Consider the following 18,941-nt stretch of genomic DNA (forward strand, 5'->3'; position numbering starts at 1 on the left):
GAGTTGCTGTGATGGTTACAAAAATTCAAGTTCAGGCCTGGCTGGCATAGCTCAGTGGTTGAGCATCGATCTATGAACCAGCTGGTCACAGTTCGATCCCCGGTCAGGCCGCATGCCAGGGTTGTGGGCTCAATCCCGTGTGGGGCGTGCAGGAGGCAGCCAATCAATGATTCTCTCTCATCACTGATGTTTCTTTCTCTCTCTCCCACTCCCTTCCTCTCTAAGATAAATAAAAATATGTTAAACAAACAAACAAAAACCAACAGTAGACTTCCCACTAGGAAAATTAATTTCTTGTACAGAAGTTGGTAGAAGAGCCCTCACCTCTACTGCATTGTGGCAGGATCGCATCACACCTGTGCCACTGGCGTGCATCTGTGCTAGGTTATAGAAAGCCAGGATATGGCCTCCCTGAGAAGCTAAGTTAAAGTACTTCAAGGCCTGTTTATAATCCCTCTTGACTCCAATGCCATCTGTAAGGAAAATCATAGGAAATGTCAGGAACAGTCTCAAATAAGATTTAGCTGAAGCATCAGAGAAGTAGAGGATAAAACAAAATAAAATTCAGAATTCTTACTCAGGGAAAAATGCGAATCCTATTAACACAGATCTGTATATTAATATATATCAACATAATTCACAATAAAAAACAAGATGCACAGATAATTGAATTGGGAGAACATGAATCAGCCAGTATTCAACACTCTCATTTCCATATCATAGTGACATCTAGTAGAAAAAGGTGATTTACATCTTGGTGTGTTCATCATTAATCCCACCGTTACTTACTATAGTACATGGAGCCAAGCTGTAGTTGCCCATCCACCCAGCCTTGCTCAGCAGCTTTCTGGAAATACTTCAGTGCCAGATCATAATTCTGCAAAAAAAGATCATCTCATCACACAATCACATGTGAGAAACCTCAAAAGGCTGACATACTCGAAAATCAGAAGATTAATTTATTTAAAAAAATTAATAAAGCACACAAAATAGTCTTGAAGAGCCATTAAAAGAAATACCTTCTAATTTTTATAACAGATAATAATAGACTTGAAGTCACAGGGGGATATTTAAGATGGTGAAGAAAAGCAAATCAAGTTTTTGTGAAACAATTTGTATGTTGGCTCTCGGAAAGCATAAACACCACCAGTGGAACACAAGGACAGGGTTTAAGAAACAGTTGTTATCTTTTCTGTTAACCAACCAATCCTTTTTAAAACCTCAATTCTTCCAATATTAGATAAGGGTGATCATCCTCTCCTTATTCATTCTTTCCCTGTGTTCATAATGAACACTATGCAATCATTAAACTTCAAATATCATGTATCCATAGAGATAAACTGAAACAAAGATCACTACGGAACTTTAGTTTCCTAAAATGACTAGAATGAATAAAAACAAGATCACACTACTGTTTCTTATGCTAAGAAATGCCTACAGATTGGAATCCCAAACCTAGCTCTTAGTTTCAGGCCCAAATAAAAAGAACATATTGCTTAGAGATATCCCACAGAAAAAGGGGATGGCAAGGAGACTCCAGGGCATCCCACCTCACGAAGTAGCACAGAAGAATGAGAACCATGGCTCAGGAAAACCAAGAGCCCTTGCAGTCACAGAACTCCAGGGAAGAAAGTGCTAATGATATACAACCAAAAAATGTGGAGTTGACATTCAGGAGGTTTCTGGGTGACTTGAATTGAGCAGTTTCATGAGGCAGAACCTGACTGCTCTGAGCTAATGAGTGAGCGGTAGCAGCTCATATAGTTCATTTTTTGGAAAAACTTGGCTGTGCAGCGAAGGGCTGCAGAGAAAAGAGGTAGTGGCCAGAAGGGCAAAGGGTAGAACAGAAAGCTTTTCTCCTCTAAATGGGAGAGACCTGAGCATTTTCTTAGGCTTGAGTGAAGACGTACAAGTCTAGGCGAGATGGAAGAGTAGACAGGGCAGAGAGCATTGGTGGGAGGATGAGAAACAGCTTCAGGAGAAGGGGCCAGAGTCAGAGCCATTCTAACAAGGCAGTTGGTACAGCGAGTACAGAGTGAAGGATGGTAAGGACAACAGGAAACAGTTTAGGTTTGGTTATAATGAAGTGGCCTGCCTAGGCTGGCTGGGAGCTAGTTAAGGAATACTTCCCTGCCTCACCAACTGACTCCTTGTTAAAATCAGAATGTTAGATGGGAAACTTACAACTTGAACTCCTCTCCCGTAGAGGTAAGCCATTCCAAGCCCACTCTGTCCAACTGGGTTGCCCTGCAAACCAGAGACAACAGTGTGAAAGAATTAATTACAAAGTAGGCAAGACTAAATGCCTGCAAAATAAACAATTTACAAGCATGTTCAAAACCCGTCTTAGCACTTTTCAATTCAAAATAAAATTTTCTCCTTCCCATCAAGCTAAACATAATATTGACTTTTAGGTATTTGGGGTTTTTAAAATTTTCTGAAAAAGAGTAAATAGTACATTCATTTAGAATTAAATTTTCATGACTTACCTTATGACCATCTGTTCCATGAATTTATGATATAAAACATAACTAACATTTTAAAGACTAAACACAGGTCACTTTTTTGGGTAGTTTTTTAATTAGTAACCTTCCTCCTCAAACAAGAAGGAAGACTCCATGGGGTAGAGTCAACAACCACGTAATAACAGCAATACTGGGATTAGGCAGCAAAGAAATGCTTACGATTATTGAAATGTCCAAAACCAAAGATAACCATTGTTTTGAGACTTTAGTTGGCAAAGAGATATGTGTATGGTACACACTGGAGGCATATAGGGTCTTAAGTATTCATACGTTGCTTTCTTTGCACCAGAGAATGCCTAAATTATGTACTGTTATTATCAAAATTATCCAATTGTGTAAGTTTTAAACCTCAAGATGCAACACAGATAAGAAAAATTATGTAACTTTCAATTCCATTACTAAAATCACATTTCCCTGATCAGGACATTTCTCAGTAAAATTTTGAGAGAGGCTTATTATACAATAATCTGGTCCCTAAAAAAATTGCTTTTTATTGAGAACTTTTTCCTCATTCAATTTATTCACATGAATCATATTTACATAAATGCTTTTACTAATTTATGGCATGACGGTCATGATTCATCTTTTAATATAATAAACTTATTTATTAAAATAATAGTAACGTGATACACATTTGAATGCACTGAGTCACAAGGTCTTACCATGTCAGCAGCTTTCTTAAAGTAGTGAAGGGCTGTCTCATTACTCTGAGGCACAATATCACTTCCCTCTGAGTACATCTGGAAAACAGACCCCAATTTTATTATGAGGCATAATCCTCTCTCCAATTACACTGTTCTCCTATCTCATCTCATTCTGGTTTTTGTTAGATCTTATAAAATCTTTTAACAAAATTAAAATTCCCCAAAGGATATTTTAGAATTAAAAGCAAAACCTGAATAGTAGACATTTTATACTATTATACATTCTGTCATATCAAATTTATGATTTACCTTATGACCATCTATTCCATGAACTTAATATCCTATATAATAAAAGCCTAATATGCAAATCAACTGAACAGGTGGAATGACCAGAGGAACAACCGGTCGCTATGACATGTACTGACCACCAAGGGGCAGACACTCAACGCAGGAGCTGCCTCCAGCCCGCAGGTCCCAGGCCAGCCACGGCAGGTGCCAAGAGGGGTCCCCTGATCGCCCTGCCGGTTGCCCTGCAGATGGGCCCTGACACTACTCACGCACAAATTTTGTGTACCTGGCCTCTAGTAAATATATAAATACATAAATATATAAATCAACTTATAGATCAATCTCAGGAGACGAAATCTTTAACCCCTGGAGGAATCTATTTTCTCACTCTATCCCAATGCAATTAACTGGGTTGACACATTGCTTGGGACCTGTGATTAAACGAGGAAAGGAAGGCTAGCAGCAATGTCTTTTCCGTTCTCCTCTACCACTACTTCCCCCAGGCTAAGATTGAAGGTAGTGAAAGTTCAGGAAAAGAAACAACTAAATGGTTATTCTAAAAGGTTTCAAGCACCAAATGATTAAAGTCTCAGGGATCATGATACAGGACAAAGAGAAAGAACAGAATGACCAATACTGTTTTTATCCACATACACATTAACGACAAAGACATCATTTTTGAGATAGGGTTAGTTTATAATTAGAGCAAAGACTGAAAGGGCTCAAATGAAAAGTTCTTAAATGCTTAACAAGAATCGTGAGGAACACCACGATTGTCTAAAATCTAAATGTAAAATTCTTAGGCCCCAATTAACTGTGATCCTGTGGCAAATACTGATTAGATTTTTCTATTTGGAAAAACCTTTGAGATATATTCTATCTGAGCTTCCTAACATTAGGATTTGGTTATAGATGAAAATACTGATTAGTTTACACTAGAATAGCTTTCAAAATAATGAAAAAGAAAGTTAATAGATTGTGCTATGACATATGGAATCTACTCATTAAGTCTCTAGACTTAAATGTCCTCTTGAGAAAAGGACCGCATTGAAAGGTGGGTAATAGCTGTCTCATTTAAGATGATGAAAAGGTCTGCAGACAAATTCCAACAAAATCTAAGTGCCTCTATTCAGCATGGAAGTTAACAGGTAATTATGACAGACTAGCAAAAACCTGCACAGCACCGATTCCTCATTATTATGTACTAGAGGCCCTATCACGAAATTCGTGCAAGAGTAGGTCCTCGCAGCCTGGCTGCCTCAGCCCTCACAGCCTCGGTGGCTGCCTCGGCCCTTGCAGCCCCAGCTTCACCTGGAAGGTTGTCCAGAAGGATGTCCGGATGGTCGTTCCACTGTTGGGCCATTCTGTCAATTTGCATATTACACTTTTATTATTACAGATATTTTCAGCTCCTTGCTGTGGGCCTGACAGCCAGACAGGCACACACAGCCTGTCCAGCTTCTTACTGGCCAGAGGCCTGGGCTGGGGATCGCTATAGAGGGAGGGTAGCTCATTTCCCTGGTTATAGGTTAGAGGACATTGGAGAAGTGGGTGGTACAAGCTGGGGGCATTTGGACAAATCTGGCTCTAGGGATGAAGAGAAAATACTAAAATAGCAAGGGCGAGTCCTTAGTCTCCCTTCCAATCTTTAGCTAGGTTTGGTTTAAGAGGTGGGTAATGAGTAGGTAAACTCTTCCCCACTGTCCCTAAAGCAGTATGACAGGAGGAAATGTTGCTGGTTACCACATCTTTCTATTTGCTAGACAGATATTATTATAGATGATATATGAAAAGTAGGAGCTTGGATAGTGGTGGTTAATATCAGTGGAGAATTATACTGAAGAGCAAATGCTATTACGTTTAAGTCACCTAGGAAATTGCCTCAGATTGGAAATGCCTTAGGATAAGACACAATAACTTTGCCCTGGAAATGTTATTTCCAGTTTGTTTTGGGTAGATTGTAGATCTTGAATACAGTATGTACTCACTCTGCAAACACCTCTTGCTATTACACAATACATTCATGGAACATACAGTACCTTTCCCAAGAAGGCCATCGCATGTGAGTTGCCAGCATTCGCTGCTAAATTGAAGTAGTCAAATGCTCTCTGTGAGGAAAGAATTTATTAAAAATAGTTTTTAATAGAATCTGCCCTTGGCTTTTAACCAAAATAGTTATTTCAGGAACAGTTAAAAAATCTTGTTGCATGGCAGAATCTCAGTTTAAGTAAAAGGCAACATGACACCTATTGGTTGCTCCAAGGTACCCCGCCACCATATCCAATTTATCAATAAGTCCTGTTGTCATCAAATCCATCCTGAATCCATCTATCTTCTACCCTCCATTACCACAATTCTAGTCAAAGCTACATTATCTCTCACCTGACTTCTAAAATACTCCCCTGATCTCCCTGCTTTTTATTCTGGGGTTATCCAAAGCGACTGTTCTTAAATCTCTTCATGCTGGTGCTTACAGTCCCCTGCAGTTCTGTAGAAAATATACTGTCATGATCAGGCACTACTTATCTCAGTACTGCTCCCTCTTGCTCTCTGCACTCTGGGCATACCAGCCTTGTCCTTCCTGCCTTAGGACCTATGTACATACTGTTCTTTCTGGCCTGGAATAATTTTACCTCCAGGCTCAACTTAAATGTCACCCATCTCTATTCAGAGACAACTGCCACCTCCCACTCAGTAACCTGTTATTGGATGCTTTAATTCTCCTTAGTAACAACAATCACAATTTATTACCTATTTTTGCTGTGATCATTTAAAAAGCAGCAAATGCAAAAAAAATAAATAAAAAGTATCGAATTCTTTTATTAAACTTGAAGCTCTGTAAGGACTTAAGTACTGAAGCACTGTATCTGAAATGCCTAGCAGTGAATGGCACATAGTAGGCATGCAAATATTTGTTGAATTAACATGTACTGGGAAATCCTTTTCTTCCCTCTTCATAGCCTGTAAAATAATTTATTTGTGCAGTTGCTTCACAGGTAAGTGGCATACACACCAAAAATATTTCAAAATTTGTTGTGCAAAAGGTATGCAACAAACTTATCCAGAATTCTGTCCTCTCACCTAATGTTTTTATTAAGATTTTATCTGATGCTGTACTGGCCTAGTGACATACATTTTAATGACCCAAAGACAATAAGAGCTGTCAAAGTGCCATCTGAATTTTTAAAAGTAGACATTAGGCATAGTTGTGTTGATACATCTAATTCTTAAAGTTGATGGGACATGGGTACATGAAGTAACCTTCACTAGAATACTTAACTGGCATGGGAGAAAAACAAAGCTTTTTGAATCTGACAAGCATTCATAGAGGAGTTATTATGTGCTAGGCAGTGTGAGGTGCTGGGAAAAGACTGGAAAATAAGGCAGATGCAGCCCATGCTTTTGGACCTTATGTTCTAGCAGAGGAAACAACTTAATTAACTAACTTACATAATTAACTAATTTACAATGGACAAGGGCCATAAGGAATACAGATTTTCAGAAATCCTAACTGTGGTACTTATTCCTGGAGTGGGGCTAAGGCCGAGGAGACATTAGGAGAAAAGATATTGCAGTTGAGCTCTGGAGGATGACAAGGAATTAGCTATATGAAGAAAGGGGTGGGGTAATATTTATTCTAGCCAGACAGGCCAGCATTCCAGAAGCCCTGAGACAGAGAGGTTCTTGATATTTTCAAAGACTTGAGAAAAGATCCTCGTGCCTATGACTGAGAAAGCAAGGGGCTGGTGAGGTAAATGGAGATGGGAATGGGGCCTAAGGGGCCATGTAAAGGTTTCGGTCTTGAAGCTCCTAGAAACTGTGGACCACTCAAGAGTTTTAAGCAAGGGAGCCATATGATCAGATGTCTGGCTCACAAAGACAGGCTACTGCTCAGGAAATTTAAGCAGTAGGTAATTCACACAAGTGACAGGTGTCCCAATGGAAAAAAAAGGGAAGAGATGGTGACACTTAGGACATAAAGCAGACAGAATTTGATGACTGGATATAGATCTGACTATTACCATTGTGTACTCCTAATTTCTCATAAACTCAACAATGAATTTTCCTTAGTTCTATAAAATATTTTCTAATGGGAGTTTTAAGATATACTTCAATCACATACCTATAGAAAAAAATACATTGTTTATGTGTTTTTGGCATTATTAAGAACTAGATTTTAGAATTGATAAAACACTTCCCAACCCTATGAGGTACAATCACATTTTTATTCTTCAGCTTCCTCAGGGGTTAGTTAAATCTCAAAGGTTCATTTGTGATGGCTGTCTTAGTAACACAAACTTGATATTGTCACGGACTTAGCCAGAAATACACCTGGAGAATTATTTCTTGCTACAACAGGAAGTGCAAAGCCCCAGGAACAGAAAAGTTACCTGATGGTTCTGTTCTACTCCACGCCCTCCGTGCAGGTGCAGTTGTCCCAGACCGACCTGAAAATGATAAAAATGTGGCAAAAGTCAAGGGTAGCATCTGGAGTGTGATTATCATTAAATCAACAAGAAAACACTTGGTTATAAAAAGGTTTCTATCTATTACAAAAATTGAAAGAATTAGCCTTACCTCCTGAAGGTATTACGTTACTTTAATCTACATTTTTAAACACTAAAAATATCTGCTTTTAATCCAAAGCTGAATTTGCCACCAATGAATCTACTCTAAAGGAAATACTCAAGAATATTAATTAATCTGAGAAAATTATGATCTAAGATGAGCAAAGGAAACATGAACAGTTCTGAAGAGCATCTAAAATCTCACATGTCCCGGAGCCTTTTTGTTTATAGAGAAAGTGGCAATTTTTGTCCTTGGCAACTCCATGAAGAGCCTTCATCATCACTGTAATGCTGCTCCATTCAAGCAGCAGTTTTCAACTGGGGTGCACAGTAGTCACCCTGCCAGCTCTTAGGAACCATGAATGCCTAGTCCATATCCTAGAGGAGTCCAAATGGAATGTCTTGAGAGTATATAGCTAATAATAACGTAGCTAGTAACTGCTAAGAGCAATAAAAATGTTACTTACATATATAAGTGCTTGCCCCAGAGACTGTAATACACAATGCATTAAGACAGTACATGAGATGTTGAAACACATACCTGTGCTTGTACATCACCCTTTTCAGCTAGGAACTGGTAATACTGAATCAAATCTTCTTCTAGCATTCCACTGTTCATTCCTGGATTTTCCACCTCATCTGGCAGCCGTATTCTCTGCACTACTGAGCCTCCTGTCAGCGAGATATCACTAGCAACTGCAACAGGGGGACAAAGTAAGGACATGGATGAAAGTCAGCAGGTGTCCCACAAAGAGAAGTATAATTCGAGTTGCCAAATTGTTGACAGATGTTATACAGGAAACTGTTCCTATAGTTTATAGATATAAAACAGCAATCTAAAGTAAATTTAGTTTTTTCCACAAAATACTGAAGAAGAGGAGTTGATAGCAAAATTTAAAAAAAGGTAAGTACTTCTTAATCAACTAGGGTAGGGGCGGGGAATGTCTAGCCTGCAGGCCTTGTAAGGCCTGCAAAATCATTTGATCTGGCCCTGCCAAGGCATTAGGGGTGAGTTAACTAAAGTTTGACCAAAGATAGCAGGCTAATTTTTAAGTTCATAATTTTGTATGGCCTGTGAATGATGTGATAAATATACAAATGGCCGTTGGCAGAAAAAAGGTTCCCCATCCCTGAACTAGGGTAAGGACGATTCCACTTGAAAAGAGCCATTCATGACATTTCAAATAGTGCAATAAAAATAGATGTATTTAAAATTAATTGTTTTATTGGTTTTTGTTTTATAAGGTGAAAGGCAAAAACATAGATACCATGGTTGGCCACAAGACGGTAATGAGTCAGCGCGGATTCACAACTCTGGAGGACCCCGATGCCAGCCCAGTAGCGGTAGCCCTGCAACACAGCCTCAGTGAGAAGACGGTGGTTTCAGGTGCTTCAGTGCATCCGTTGGAACAAATACAGCTAACCATACTTAGCATGCAATTCTGTTGTCTTCTGGTCCAAGGACACTATCACCCCATTTTTCCCGAGCTTTAGGTCATGAGGCAATTTATTTAGCCACTTCAACAAGCAGACTATAAATGACTAAGAACTAGAAAATAAATTTCCTAGAGCAATCAAAATTGATGCAATGAACTTTATGCAGTGTGTGCATTTTACCTATTGGAGAAAATTAAGGTCTTGCTTGGAACAGATTTTATTCTTATTTTATACACAATTTTAAAAAAGGGTTACTCTTCCAAATTAGCAAAGAAGAAGCAACAAATGAGCAAAATAGGGAAGTCAAGGGACTATTAGAAGCAGCCCAGCAATAAATGACTTCAGAATAAGGGGAAGAGAGCTAATAATAAAGAGCAAGGAACAGAAAGTAGAGCTCTCTGGAGTCACTTAGCACAGACTCAAAATAACTTTACAAGCTTTAACAATCCTTAGGGCATTACTGTATAATAGCATGTATAATATTTAATGTTCTTAATCTGTAGCTGCTGTTGAAGACAACTGGTAAGTAATTAGAACAAACCCTACTTTTCACTTAAACCCCCTCAGCAGTTTACCCTTGTAAACAAGACAGAGTCCATGTAAACAGGACCAAGTCCATGCTCCTGGGCATGGCATACAGCTGCTAATGGGATTCCTGTTCACCTGCCCTGCTGTGAACTTCTGGGAGGTATGCTACTCTCTGGACACACTAAACTGCTTGTGTTTTCTTGTAAACACCACATTCCCTCTTGTTGCTGTCCCTCTATCAGTGATTCTCAACCTTCCTAGTGCCGCGACCTTTTAATACAGTTCCTCATGTTGTGGTGACCCCCAACTATAAAATTATTTTCGTTGCTACTTCATAACTGTAATTTTGCTACTGTTATGAATTGTCATGTAAATACCTGACATGCTATATGTGTTTTCCGATGGTCGCGACCCACAGGTTGAGAACCGCTGCCTGGATACCTCTGCTTTTTACGTTCACTCACCACAATTTACCCTTCAAGAACAGGGTTAGCTGCTTCTTTCCTCAGAAGTACTTCCTTAGATCCCTCTCCTTCCAATGCCACTTTCTAGGTGATTCCTTGACTTTCTCATGCTGTATTATAATGGCCTCCTTACCTGTGCCTCCCTTTCTTGATTAAAAGCTTGTTGGATTGTATCTTACTCATCTTTGGTGTCCCAAGGACATGTACTCAATGAATATTTTTGGAAATGTATGAGTAAAATTAGTTAGGACCCACCCACCTGGCCAGAGAAATAGATTTTCCTTCTTTTTTAAGTATCATAGCTCATCAATGACTAAGGTGTAAACTCTTTTCCATATTTTTTCCTGTTTTTTTTTTCTGCTTTCAGTCTCATTTCTGTTTACTCTATCCTTTATGTTCTTGTAAGAATGAATTTATATATCCATTTGAAACATAGTAATATGAGTTGGAAGTCATGTGACTTAGCCAAAGTCAGTTTATGAAGTACAAGGCAGATTAAATACACCACAGTAAAGAATTTAGTGGAAAAATTCTCTATTTCACCACTAAACCATTTAAATGATCAATGGTATCAAATGGAACATAAAAGATACTCTGTAATGAACTTTAAAGGACCACTTTATAGGTTTAAAGAACTTTATAGGTTCTTTATATAGTAAGTCCTTCACCAATTTCAATATAACATCTATGACAACCAATCTAAAAAAATGACTTTGACAAACAATTCCAACTTTAAAAAAGAGCCATTTATCAGATATTTATTTTAAGGACAAACTAGTCATTTTCATAAAAAATTGTGAACTCTAACAGTTTTCATCCACATGTAGATTGTTATTGTGTTCATTAATAAGAATATTTAATTGAGTATTTGGTCTTAGTGAGTAAAAGTAAATTTGAATCATGAAAGTCAGAAAAGTCGTGATCATTTGTTAACCAAAAATTCTTCTGCTACTCAATGTTAGTATTCTTCCATTTAAGTCTTACTTACCAAAATCATGTGGGCTATTAGGTTGCCCCCAAGAGCTCCAAAAGTATAATAAACAAGGGCCTGTGAATGAACAAAAGATACTTAATTGAACATAGGCACATGTATTTACTCAATTGAAAATGTCATATAAATTAAAGTTTTAATAATATTACCTTTGCCTGACTTGAATTAACACCAAGTCCAGAGGCGTAGAGAAAGCCAAGAGCCTGAAATAAAATGATAAAAGTAAGAATTCTGCCTTTGGTGGAAGTTTATCCAAGACAGACATAGTTTTATGTACTATGAAAAGATGAACGAATCTTTAAATGGGAAACAATTTAAATTGTTGCAAGTATGTACAACCTGGAATTAAAGAGCCTCAGAAATGCATTCAAGGTTTTACAAATTACACAATGGAATACAACTTTAAACAAGTCAAAATATTTAGCTTGAAGATTAAAGATAATTTAATAACTTATTAACTAGAAAAACAAGGTTGAACACAAATATGGCTTTTACTTGATCTTGATGAACAACTATTATAAGGACAGAACAACTCCTACATCATTACATCAATGCAAAGGTCCATACATATTGGAAATGGATAAGAGATTGCCAAGATCCACTATCCCAGGAACACAAACAGGCAGCCAGAGGTCAAGGTGAAGTGGTCAAGGAAGGTCACTTTACAATGCTAGAGCACACCATTTTCTAAAAAAATTCAACCAATCAAAGAATGCACTAGTAAAGTCCTATCCTTTGACAACATCAAAGTATAGGCTAATGTTGAAATAGTGTGAAAACAGGCTTCTAACTGTGACTAAGCAAATCCAAAACCTTCAGTAAACCTGAATTACTGAAGGCATTTTATTTATTTTTATTTTTTAAATAAATATTTTATTCATTTTTTTTACAGAGAGGAAGGGAGAGGGATAGAGAGTTAGAAACATCGAGGAGAGAGAAACATCGATCAGCTGCCTCCTACACACCCCCAACTGGGGATGTGCCCGCAACCAAGGTACATGCCCTTGACCAGAATCGAACCTGGGACCCTTCAGTCCGCAGACTGATGCTCTATCCACTACCCAAACCAGTCAGGGCTACTGAAGGCATTTTAAATAAATGTGGTGGCACCCTAAATCCTAGTTGTCAACCTTACCACAGGGAATCAAACAGATATTTTGTATCAAATGGTGTGATGCAATATGGAATGCAGAACATCCCCATGATGCAGTCCAGCCAGAAATATTTTACTTGAGTTCATCAGTCTTTAACTGTGATAGCCAGTTTATAGGAAATATAGAAGATGAAAAAACAAACTAAAGGACACCTTGCAGAAGTCAATGGGTAAACTGAGTTAGGACAGTCTGCAGAAAAATGGGCCCTAACACAGAAAAAAAAGAAAGGGGATGGTAATGTTAGAAACAACAACCAAATATAAGGTATAGTCCGGGGTTAGGTTTGGACAAAACTGATATAAAGGAAATGTTCTGTTCAATACCATCTGAATATGCTAAGGGTATTATATGTTGTAGAAATTTACTGGAAAGGAAAGGTGAAGATTAATGATTGAGAAGAGCATGTTATGGAATAGTAGATAATGACATCTTATTTTAATCAAGAATTTGTATGTATCTATACACAAAGAAAAAGGTCTAGAAGGCTGTGCATGCACTAACATACTACCAATGCTCATGTCTAGTTGTACATATGCAGTCTTGACTTCCTTAGCATTTTTAGTTTCTATTTCTAGTTTCTTATAATGGACCTGTACTGCTTCTGTAATGTATATGCTTAAAAACATCAAGATTAATAAGAGATGAAGCAGCTGAACTTTGGAAAGAAATGCACTGGTGAGTAATTTAGGTAAAAGCCAATTACTTCATGTTTCATTCACTAGAGATCAAATCTGGAAAACTACAGGCATTATTGTGGCAAGATGCCTTAAGTGACCATAAATGTTCTCAGACAAAGGAAAAAGACTGATATTCAAAGATATTTTATTCAAAATTGATTTCAAAGAGGAAGGGAGAGGGAGAGAGAGAAAAACATCAATGATGAGAGAGAATCATTGACCAGCTGCCTCCTGCACGCCCCACGGTGGGGATCGAGCCTGCAACCCAGGCATGTGCCCTGACCGGGAATGGAACCCTGATCTCCTGGTTCATAGGTCGATGCTCAACCACTGAACCACACTGGCTGGGCAAGGTATTTTATTCTTATTTTTCAAAAGAAGTCAGAGCACAAAGAGTAAACTGCGGTTAAAATAAACAAGGGCTGTGTGGGAGGAGACTCTCCGACGCAAGTGCACTTACAGTCTGCCCCTTGGGAGAGCCTTCCTCAGTCAGCTTCTCAAACATCTCTTTAGCTGTCTGAAGGTTCTGTGTCAGGTAATCACCAAACAAAAGAGCATATGACACTCTCTCCAGGGCCTTGGTATGGTTCATGCTTGCTGCCTTTTGAAGATACCGATATGCTCTTTAAATGGAAACAATTAAAAACACATTAGCAATAATTTGGAACTTTCATTACATTTTTTAAAGATCTACTGAAATGCAACATAAATAATTTCCTTATTCTATAGTCATGTTACTTATGTATAGAGAACATCCTGGCTACTTTGTTTTTATGTAAGACACCAGTTTTCTCTCTCATCCTAACATCTTGGAATAGTCTAATTACACTAACAGTAATTCCCAGAACTTCTGAAAACATTAACTACATGTGCCATAAAAGAACTGTAATAATATGGTGTCCCATAAATAATCCAGTGATAGCCACTGCAATTTAAAAAAAAAATCTTTGCACAGAATATAAGCCTGCTGAAATTAAAGGGACATAAAATATTAGAAGACAGTCACTTGTTTTACGTTCTTTCTAAGCGTAAATTCTTAAATTCTAGTCTTTGTCTGCAAGAATATTATAAAGCAAAAACGAAAAAAACAAACATCTGACAATAACTCCTTTTTTTGCTGTACGTAATTTTAAATTCTGAACAGCATATGTATTCTTGGTTCTCAGAAACAACAACTTCAGTCCATTATTTCCGTTCTGCTCATTGTACATTGTTGGGATCAGTATTTACAACCTTTTTATCCGAACAAGCTAATATCTGATAAAAAACAATGCCACTGAAGTCCACATATGGTATTAAACTTCTTTTAATGCAACTTAACAAAGCCTCTGTTTTGGCAAAACACTTTAAAAAAAAATACTTGGCTATTTATCTCTGTAATGGCCTATCTTAGGGGAGGCATGTACTTGCAGTGCTACCTACTCTCTTTTTTGGCTTTTCTTATTGCTTCCATTGAGGATTTTCATCCCAGTCTGGTACATCACTTCTGCTTCCTGCATTTGCCGTCTTTTAGTGGCCTCTTCTTCAGCTAAAAACAAAATGTTAGATGCACTTAAATGGATTTTAATTCTACACCAATTATTTATCAAGCATCAGCATGTATTCTGCCTTTTGAGAATACAAACACAATTAATGATCTTTCATTCTTTACAAAGCTGACTCCAAAGACACATAATTTAACTGTGGCCTTTACCTGACAAAAGATAAGACTTAAAAAACACACAACTTGTCTACATCATGTTCTTTTAGAGAAAGCAATTATCAACCTGCTTTTGGAGAGTACTTTTCTGCTAGTAATTCTAAAACTTATAATATAATTTAACTGAAATTTCAGTAGCAAATTATGATTATGTGCCAAGTCAGCTAAAATCAGGACAGAAGGATATTAAAAAACAATAGTCAGCCTTAGCTGGTTTGGTTCAGTGGATAGAGTGTCAGCCTGCGGACTGAAGGGTCCCAGGTTTGATTCTGGTCAAGGGCACATGCCTGGGTTGTGGGCTCGATCCCCAGTAAGGGACGTGCAGGAGGCAGCCAATCAATAATTCTCTCTCTAGTCACTGATGTTTCTAACTCTCTCTCCCTCTCCCTTCCTCTCTGAAATCAATAAAGATATATTTTTAAAAAATAATCAGAAAAACACCATTTTAGTCAAAGGAAGCGTTTGTTTTTATTTTTTTTCCAAAAATTATTTTGCTATTGTAATATAGTATTGTACCAGAAATCTAGAACTCATTAAGAGATATCTGAGTATTTCATTAGGACCAATATTTATAGAAACAGGAGTTCTTATATATAAAAAATCTGGTGATATTATACCAAAGTACCTAATCATACTGGCCTATACCCAAGATCGGTGGTCGGCAAACTGCAGCTCGAGAGCCACAAATGGCTCTTTGGCCCCTTGAGTGTGGCTCTTCCTTAGCCTTAGGAGTACCCTAACTAAGTTAATAACAATGTACCTACCTATATAGTTTAAGTTTAAAAAAATTGGCTCTCAAAAGAAATTTCAATCGTTGTACTGTTGATATTTGGCTCTGTTGACTAATGAGTTTGCCGACCACTGCCCAAGATGGGCTATATTTGATGTTATCTTCTAGAAGTGCCTAATTATCTACCAGAACCATTATTTTGAAAGTGTTATTTGGAATCAAAGGAGATATGTTTAAGATTTTCTGTTCTTTATTAGTTACAAAGTTTTTCCTGAAAAAATACCTTTAGAGGTCAGCCCCCTTAAACTGACATTAACATGCAGGAAGGTGAAGCGTACATGATTTGTTAAACGTTACTGAGCACAGCACATCTTACTCCAAGTGTTTTTAAAAGATTTATTAAAATATATTTTTATTGATTTCAGAGAGGAAGGGAGAGGGAGAGATAGATAACATCAATGATGAGAGAGACTCACTGATCAGCTGCCTCCCACATGCGCCCCCGGGAGTCGAGCCCGCAACCCAGGCATGTGCTCCTAACCGGAATCGAACCCACGACCCCCCAGTCCACAGGCCGACACTCTATCCATGGAGTCAAACCAGCCAGGGCTAAAAGATTTTTTAAAAAATTGATTTGAGAGAGAGAAAGAGGAAGGTAGAGGTGGGAGAGAGAGAGAAACATCGATGCAAGAAAGGAAAATCAGTGGACTGCCTCCTGCACGTCCCCTACTGGGGATCGAGTCTGTAATCCATGCATGTGCCCTGACCGGGAATCTAACTGGCAACCTTTCATTGCACAGGATGCCCAATCAAGTAAGCCACAAAGGCCAGGGCTCAAAGTGTTTTTTAAAAGTTATTATTTTTCTTCTAACCACTCTTTTTAAAAATTTTTTTTTATTTCAGAGAGAAAGGGAGGTGAGCTAGAAACATCAATGATGAGAATCATCGATTGGCTTGCTGCCTCCACATCTCCCATTGGGGATAGAGCCAGCAATCCAGGTATCAAATCGTGACCTCCTGGTTCATAGGTCGTCGCTCAACGACTGAGCCACACAAGCTAGGCTCTTCCTATCACTCTTAACCTTCTCCACAATGCTGTTTCCTTTACTCTTAAAAAATGTTTTACTTTTATTAAATTAGCAGCCTGCCTGAGGGTTTGCAGAACAACTTGTGCACAGCAACAGAAAACCCTCTCTAAATAAGACAGTGTGATAAGCTGCCTGAGTGACAGGCTGGAAATAAGTAAGTACACTGCATGCTTTCTGCACCAAAGTCTGTTCTTCAAGGCTATCACCACATTATCAACACTGACCATGTCTGTCAAGGGTGGAAAAAGATGGCTAGCAGAGGCCTTAAAGATGCTGTCCAAGACATGGAGCAATGTGGAAATTCCTCCTACAAATCAACACTTACTTTCACAAAAGCCCCACTTTTCATCTGCCTTGTAGTCATAGGTTGTAGCACACCACAGTCTGCCATCTTCCCTCCCATCTGACGTACACTCATCATATTCCTTATCCAGGAAAAGAAAAGGGAAGTGGCAGGGCTCTCCGTGTGCTGTGCCTTCAATGGCGGTCAAAGCTGGAAAGATAAGAAAAATCAAAACATGAACAGCACCTGTGGTATTCATGGATTTAACACTGTCAATTTCAGCTACTAGAATTTAAAGATGAAGATATATGATTTGGAATGGGGAATATACAAAAAGTCAGCACTAATCCTTGAATCCTGTTTAGGAGTGACTTGAAGGTGAGTCAACTTAGTGAGCATGGCTAGCTGACTACCTAGCTCTGTAACTAGCTTAGGATTGCTGAAGGTCTTGAGATACAATAACCTTAGAATGAAGTCTACTGCCCAACTTCTGCCCAACTAGTGAGCAAAAAATGAGGCAAAGGCAACTGAATCAATTCCACTGCTTGGCACAACTCTCCTCTTTTCAATCTGACTGCTGTAAGTCAATTTCTTCAATAATAGAAAGTAATACAAGGAAAATGATCCCCCAGCATTTTATTAGAGCACTTATAATACATATTGAGGCTCTTTCTTTACCATACTCTAGCTCCCACTAGACTTTGAGCTTAAGGGTGGAGACCATATCTTTAATTTGTTCCATAAGTTCTGAGGATCTCCTAGGTGCCAGGAATGAGGTGGAGCAGAGGTCTCTGCTCTACAGAATTTACTGCCTCGCAAGGAAGAGAGACATTAAACAAAAGTGTGATCAATGTTATGGAAAGGAAAGCCTCCCCTCCCCGGAACTAAAGTGTACACTGAACCTCCCAGAACAGCGGTCGCCAACCTTTCGGACCTCACGGATCACCAGTGGTTTGTGGACCACCGGTTGGCGACCACTGTCCCAGAGGGAGTGGTTGAAAGGCTGCAGTGTAGGGCGGGGAGTAGTATAGACAGAGGGAACAGGTGTGGTAATTAAAGAAAATAAGCATGGTACATTAGACAAAATAAAAAGAGTTCAGGAAGTTGGAACATGCAGTGTGAGTGCCAAAGTAGATGAGAGAAGCAGCTAAAGAAGCACGAAGAAGCCAGACTAGGGAGGTCCTGACAAATCTTATTAAAGAGTTTGAACTTCATCCTGAGAACAGTGGAACTCACATTTGAGTTTTAAGTAGGAGTGACATGCTCATTTTACTAAAAGAGCGGACAATCAAATGGAGGGAGGGTTGGATAGGGTGACCAATCCAAGGTTGTGACAGTCATCTAAGCCCGAAGAGGACCATGGAATGGAAGGAGTGGAAATACTAAGTGATGCTAAGGAAGTATCAACCAAAAAAATGAGTTCTCGTATCACCTCTGACACGCATATCATAGGTTCGCCATCACTGACTTAGTGACTGACTGGATGTGCAGATGAGAGGAGAGGAGCAAGGAAGCTCCCAGGGTTAGGTTTTAGGAAGTGAGTAGAAGGTTGCCCTTACTAAGATAAAAGGTTCCCACTCCATAACTGGTCGAAGTGACTCACTATATCTAAACTGTTTGGAAAAACAATGTGGTTTATGCTCAACATCTGTTTTCCTTCTCAAGTCTGTAATTTTGGTACATGCTTAGACAGAGAGTGATTACATGATTAGTCTCCATTAAATACTCCAAGTGCTGGGTCTCTGATGAGAACATTTCCCGTGCTATCGCATGTGCTACGGGACTTAAGTGGGTCCAAAGGCTCTCCTTGGAAACTTGTACCTGACTTCCTTTGGACTTCGCCCCATGATGATTTTGCTTTGTTT

The 18,941-nt window shown here is 38.7% G+C and overlaps 1 protein-coding gene across 1 annotated transcript in view; it reads right to left on the reverse strand.

The window, feature by feature from the left end:
* The window catches only part of SEL1L (SEL1L ERAD E3 ligase adaptor subunit), a 50,452-nt gene that overhangs the window by 13,316 nt on the left and 18,195 nt on the right, over positions 1–18,941 (reverse strand). The window contains exons 4-16 of the mRNA XM_006778887.2: positions 17,119–17,286; positions 14,699–14,804; positions 13,737–13,899; positions 11,595–11,648; positions 11,443–11,502; positions 9,294–9,375; positions 8,567–8,721; positions 7,849–7,905; positions 5,497–5,565; positions 3,188–3,265; positions 2,185–2,247; positions 790–877; positions 279–473 (exon numbers count right to left, since the gene is read on the reverse strand). Coding sequence (XP_006778950.1) covers positions 279–473; positions 790–877; positions 2,185–2,247; positions 3,188–3,265; positions 5,497–5,565; positions 7,849–7,905; positions 8,567–8,721; positions 9,294–9,375; positions 11,443–11,502; positions 11,595–11,648; positions 13,737–13,899; positions 14,699–14,804; positions 17,119–17,286 — 1,338 coding nt within the window. The remainder of the gene's footprint in view (positions 1–278; positions 474–789; positions 878–2,184; positions 2,248–3,187; positions 3,266–5,496; positions 5,566–7,848; positions 7,906–8,566; positions 8,722–9,293; positions 9,376–11,442; positions 11,503–11,594; positions 11,649–13,736; positions 13,900–14,698; positions 14,805–17,118; positions 17,287–18,941) is intronic.

The sequence above is a fragment of the Myotis davidii genome, unplaced genomic scaffold (genome assembly GCF_000327345.1).
Source record: "Myotis davidii unplaced genomic scaffold, ASM32734v1 scaffold309, whole genome shotgun sequence".
Taxonomy (NCBI): Eukaryota; Metazoa; Chordata; class Mammalia; order Chiroptera; family Vespertilionidae; genus Myotis; species Myotis davidii.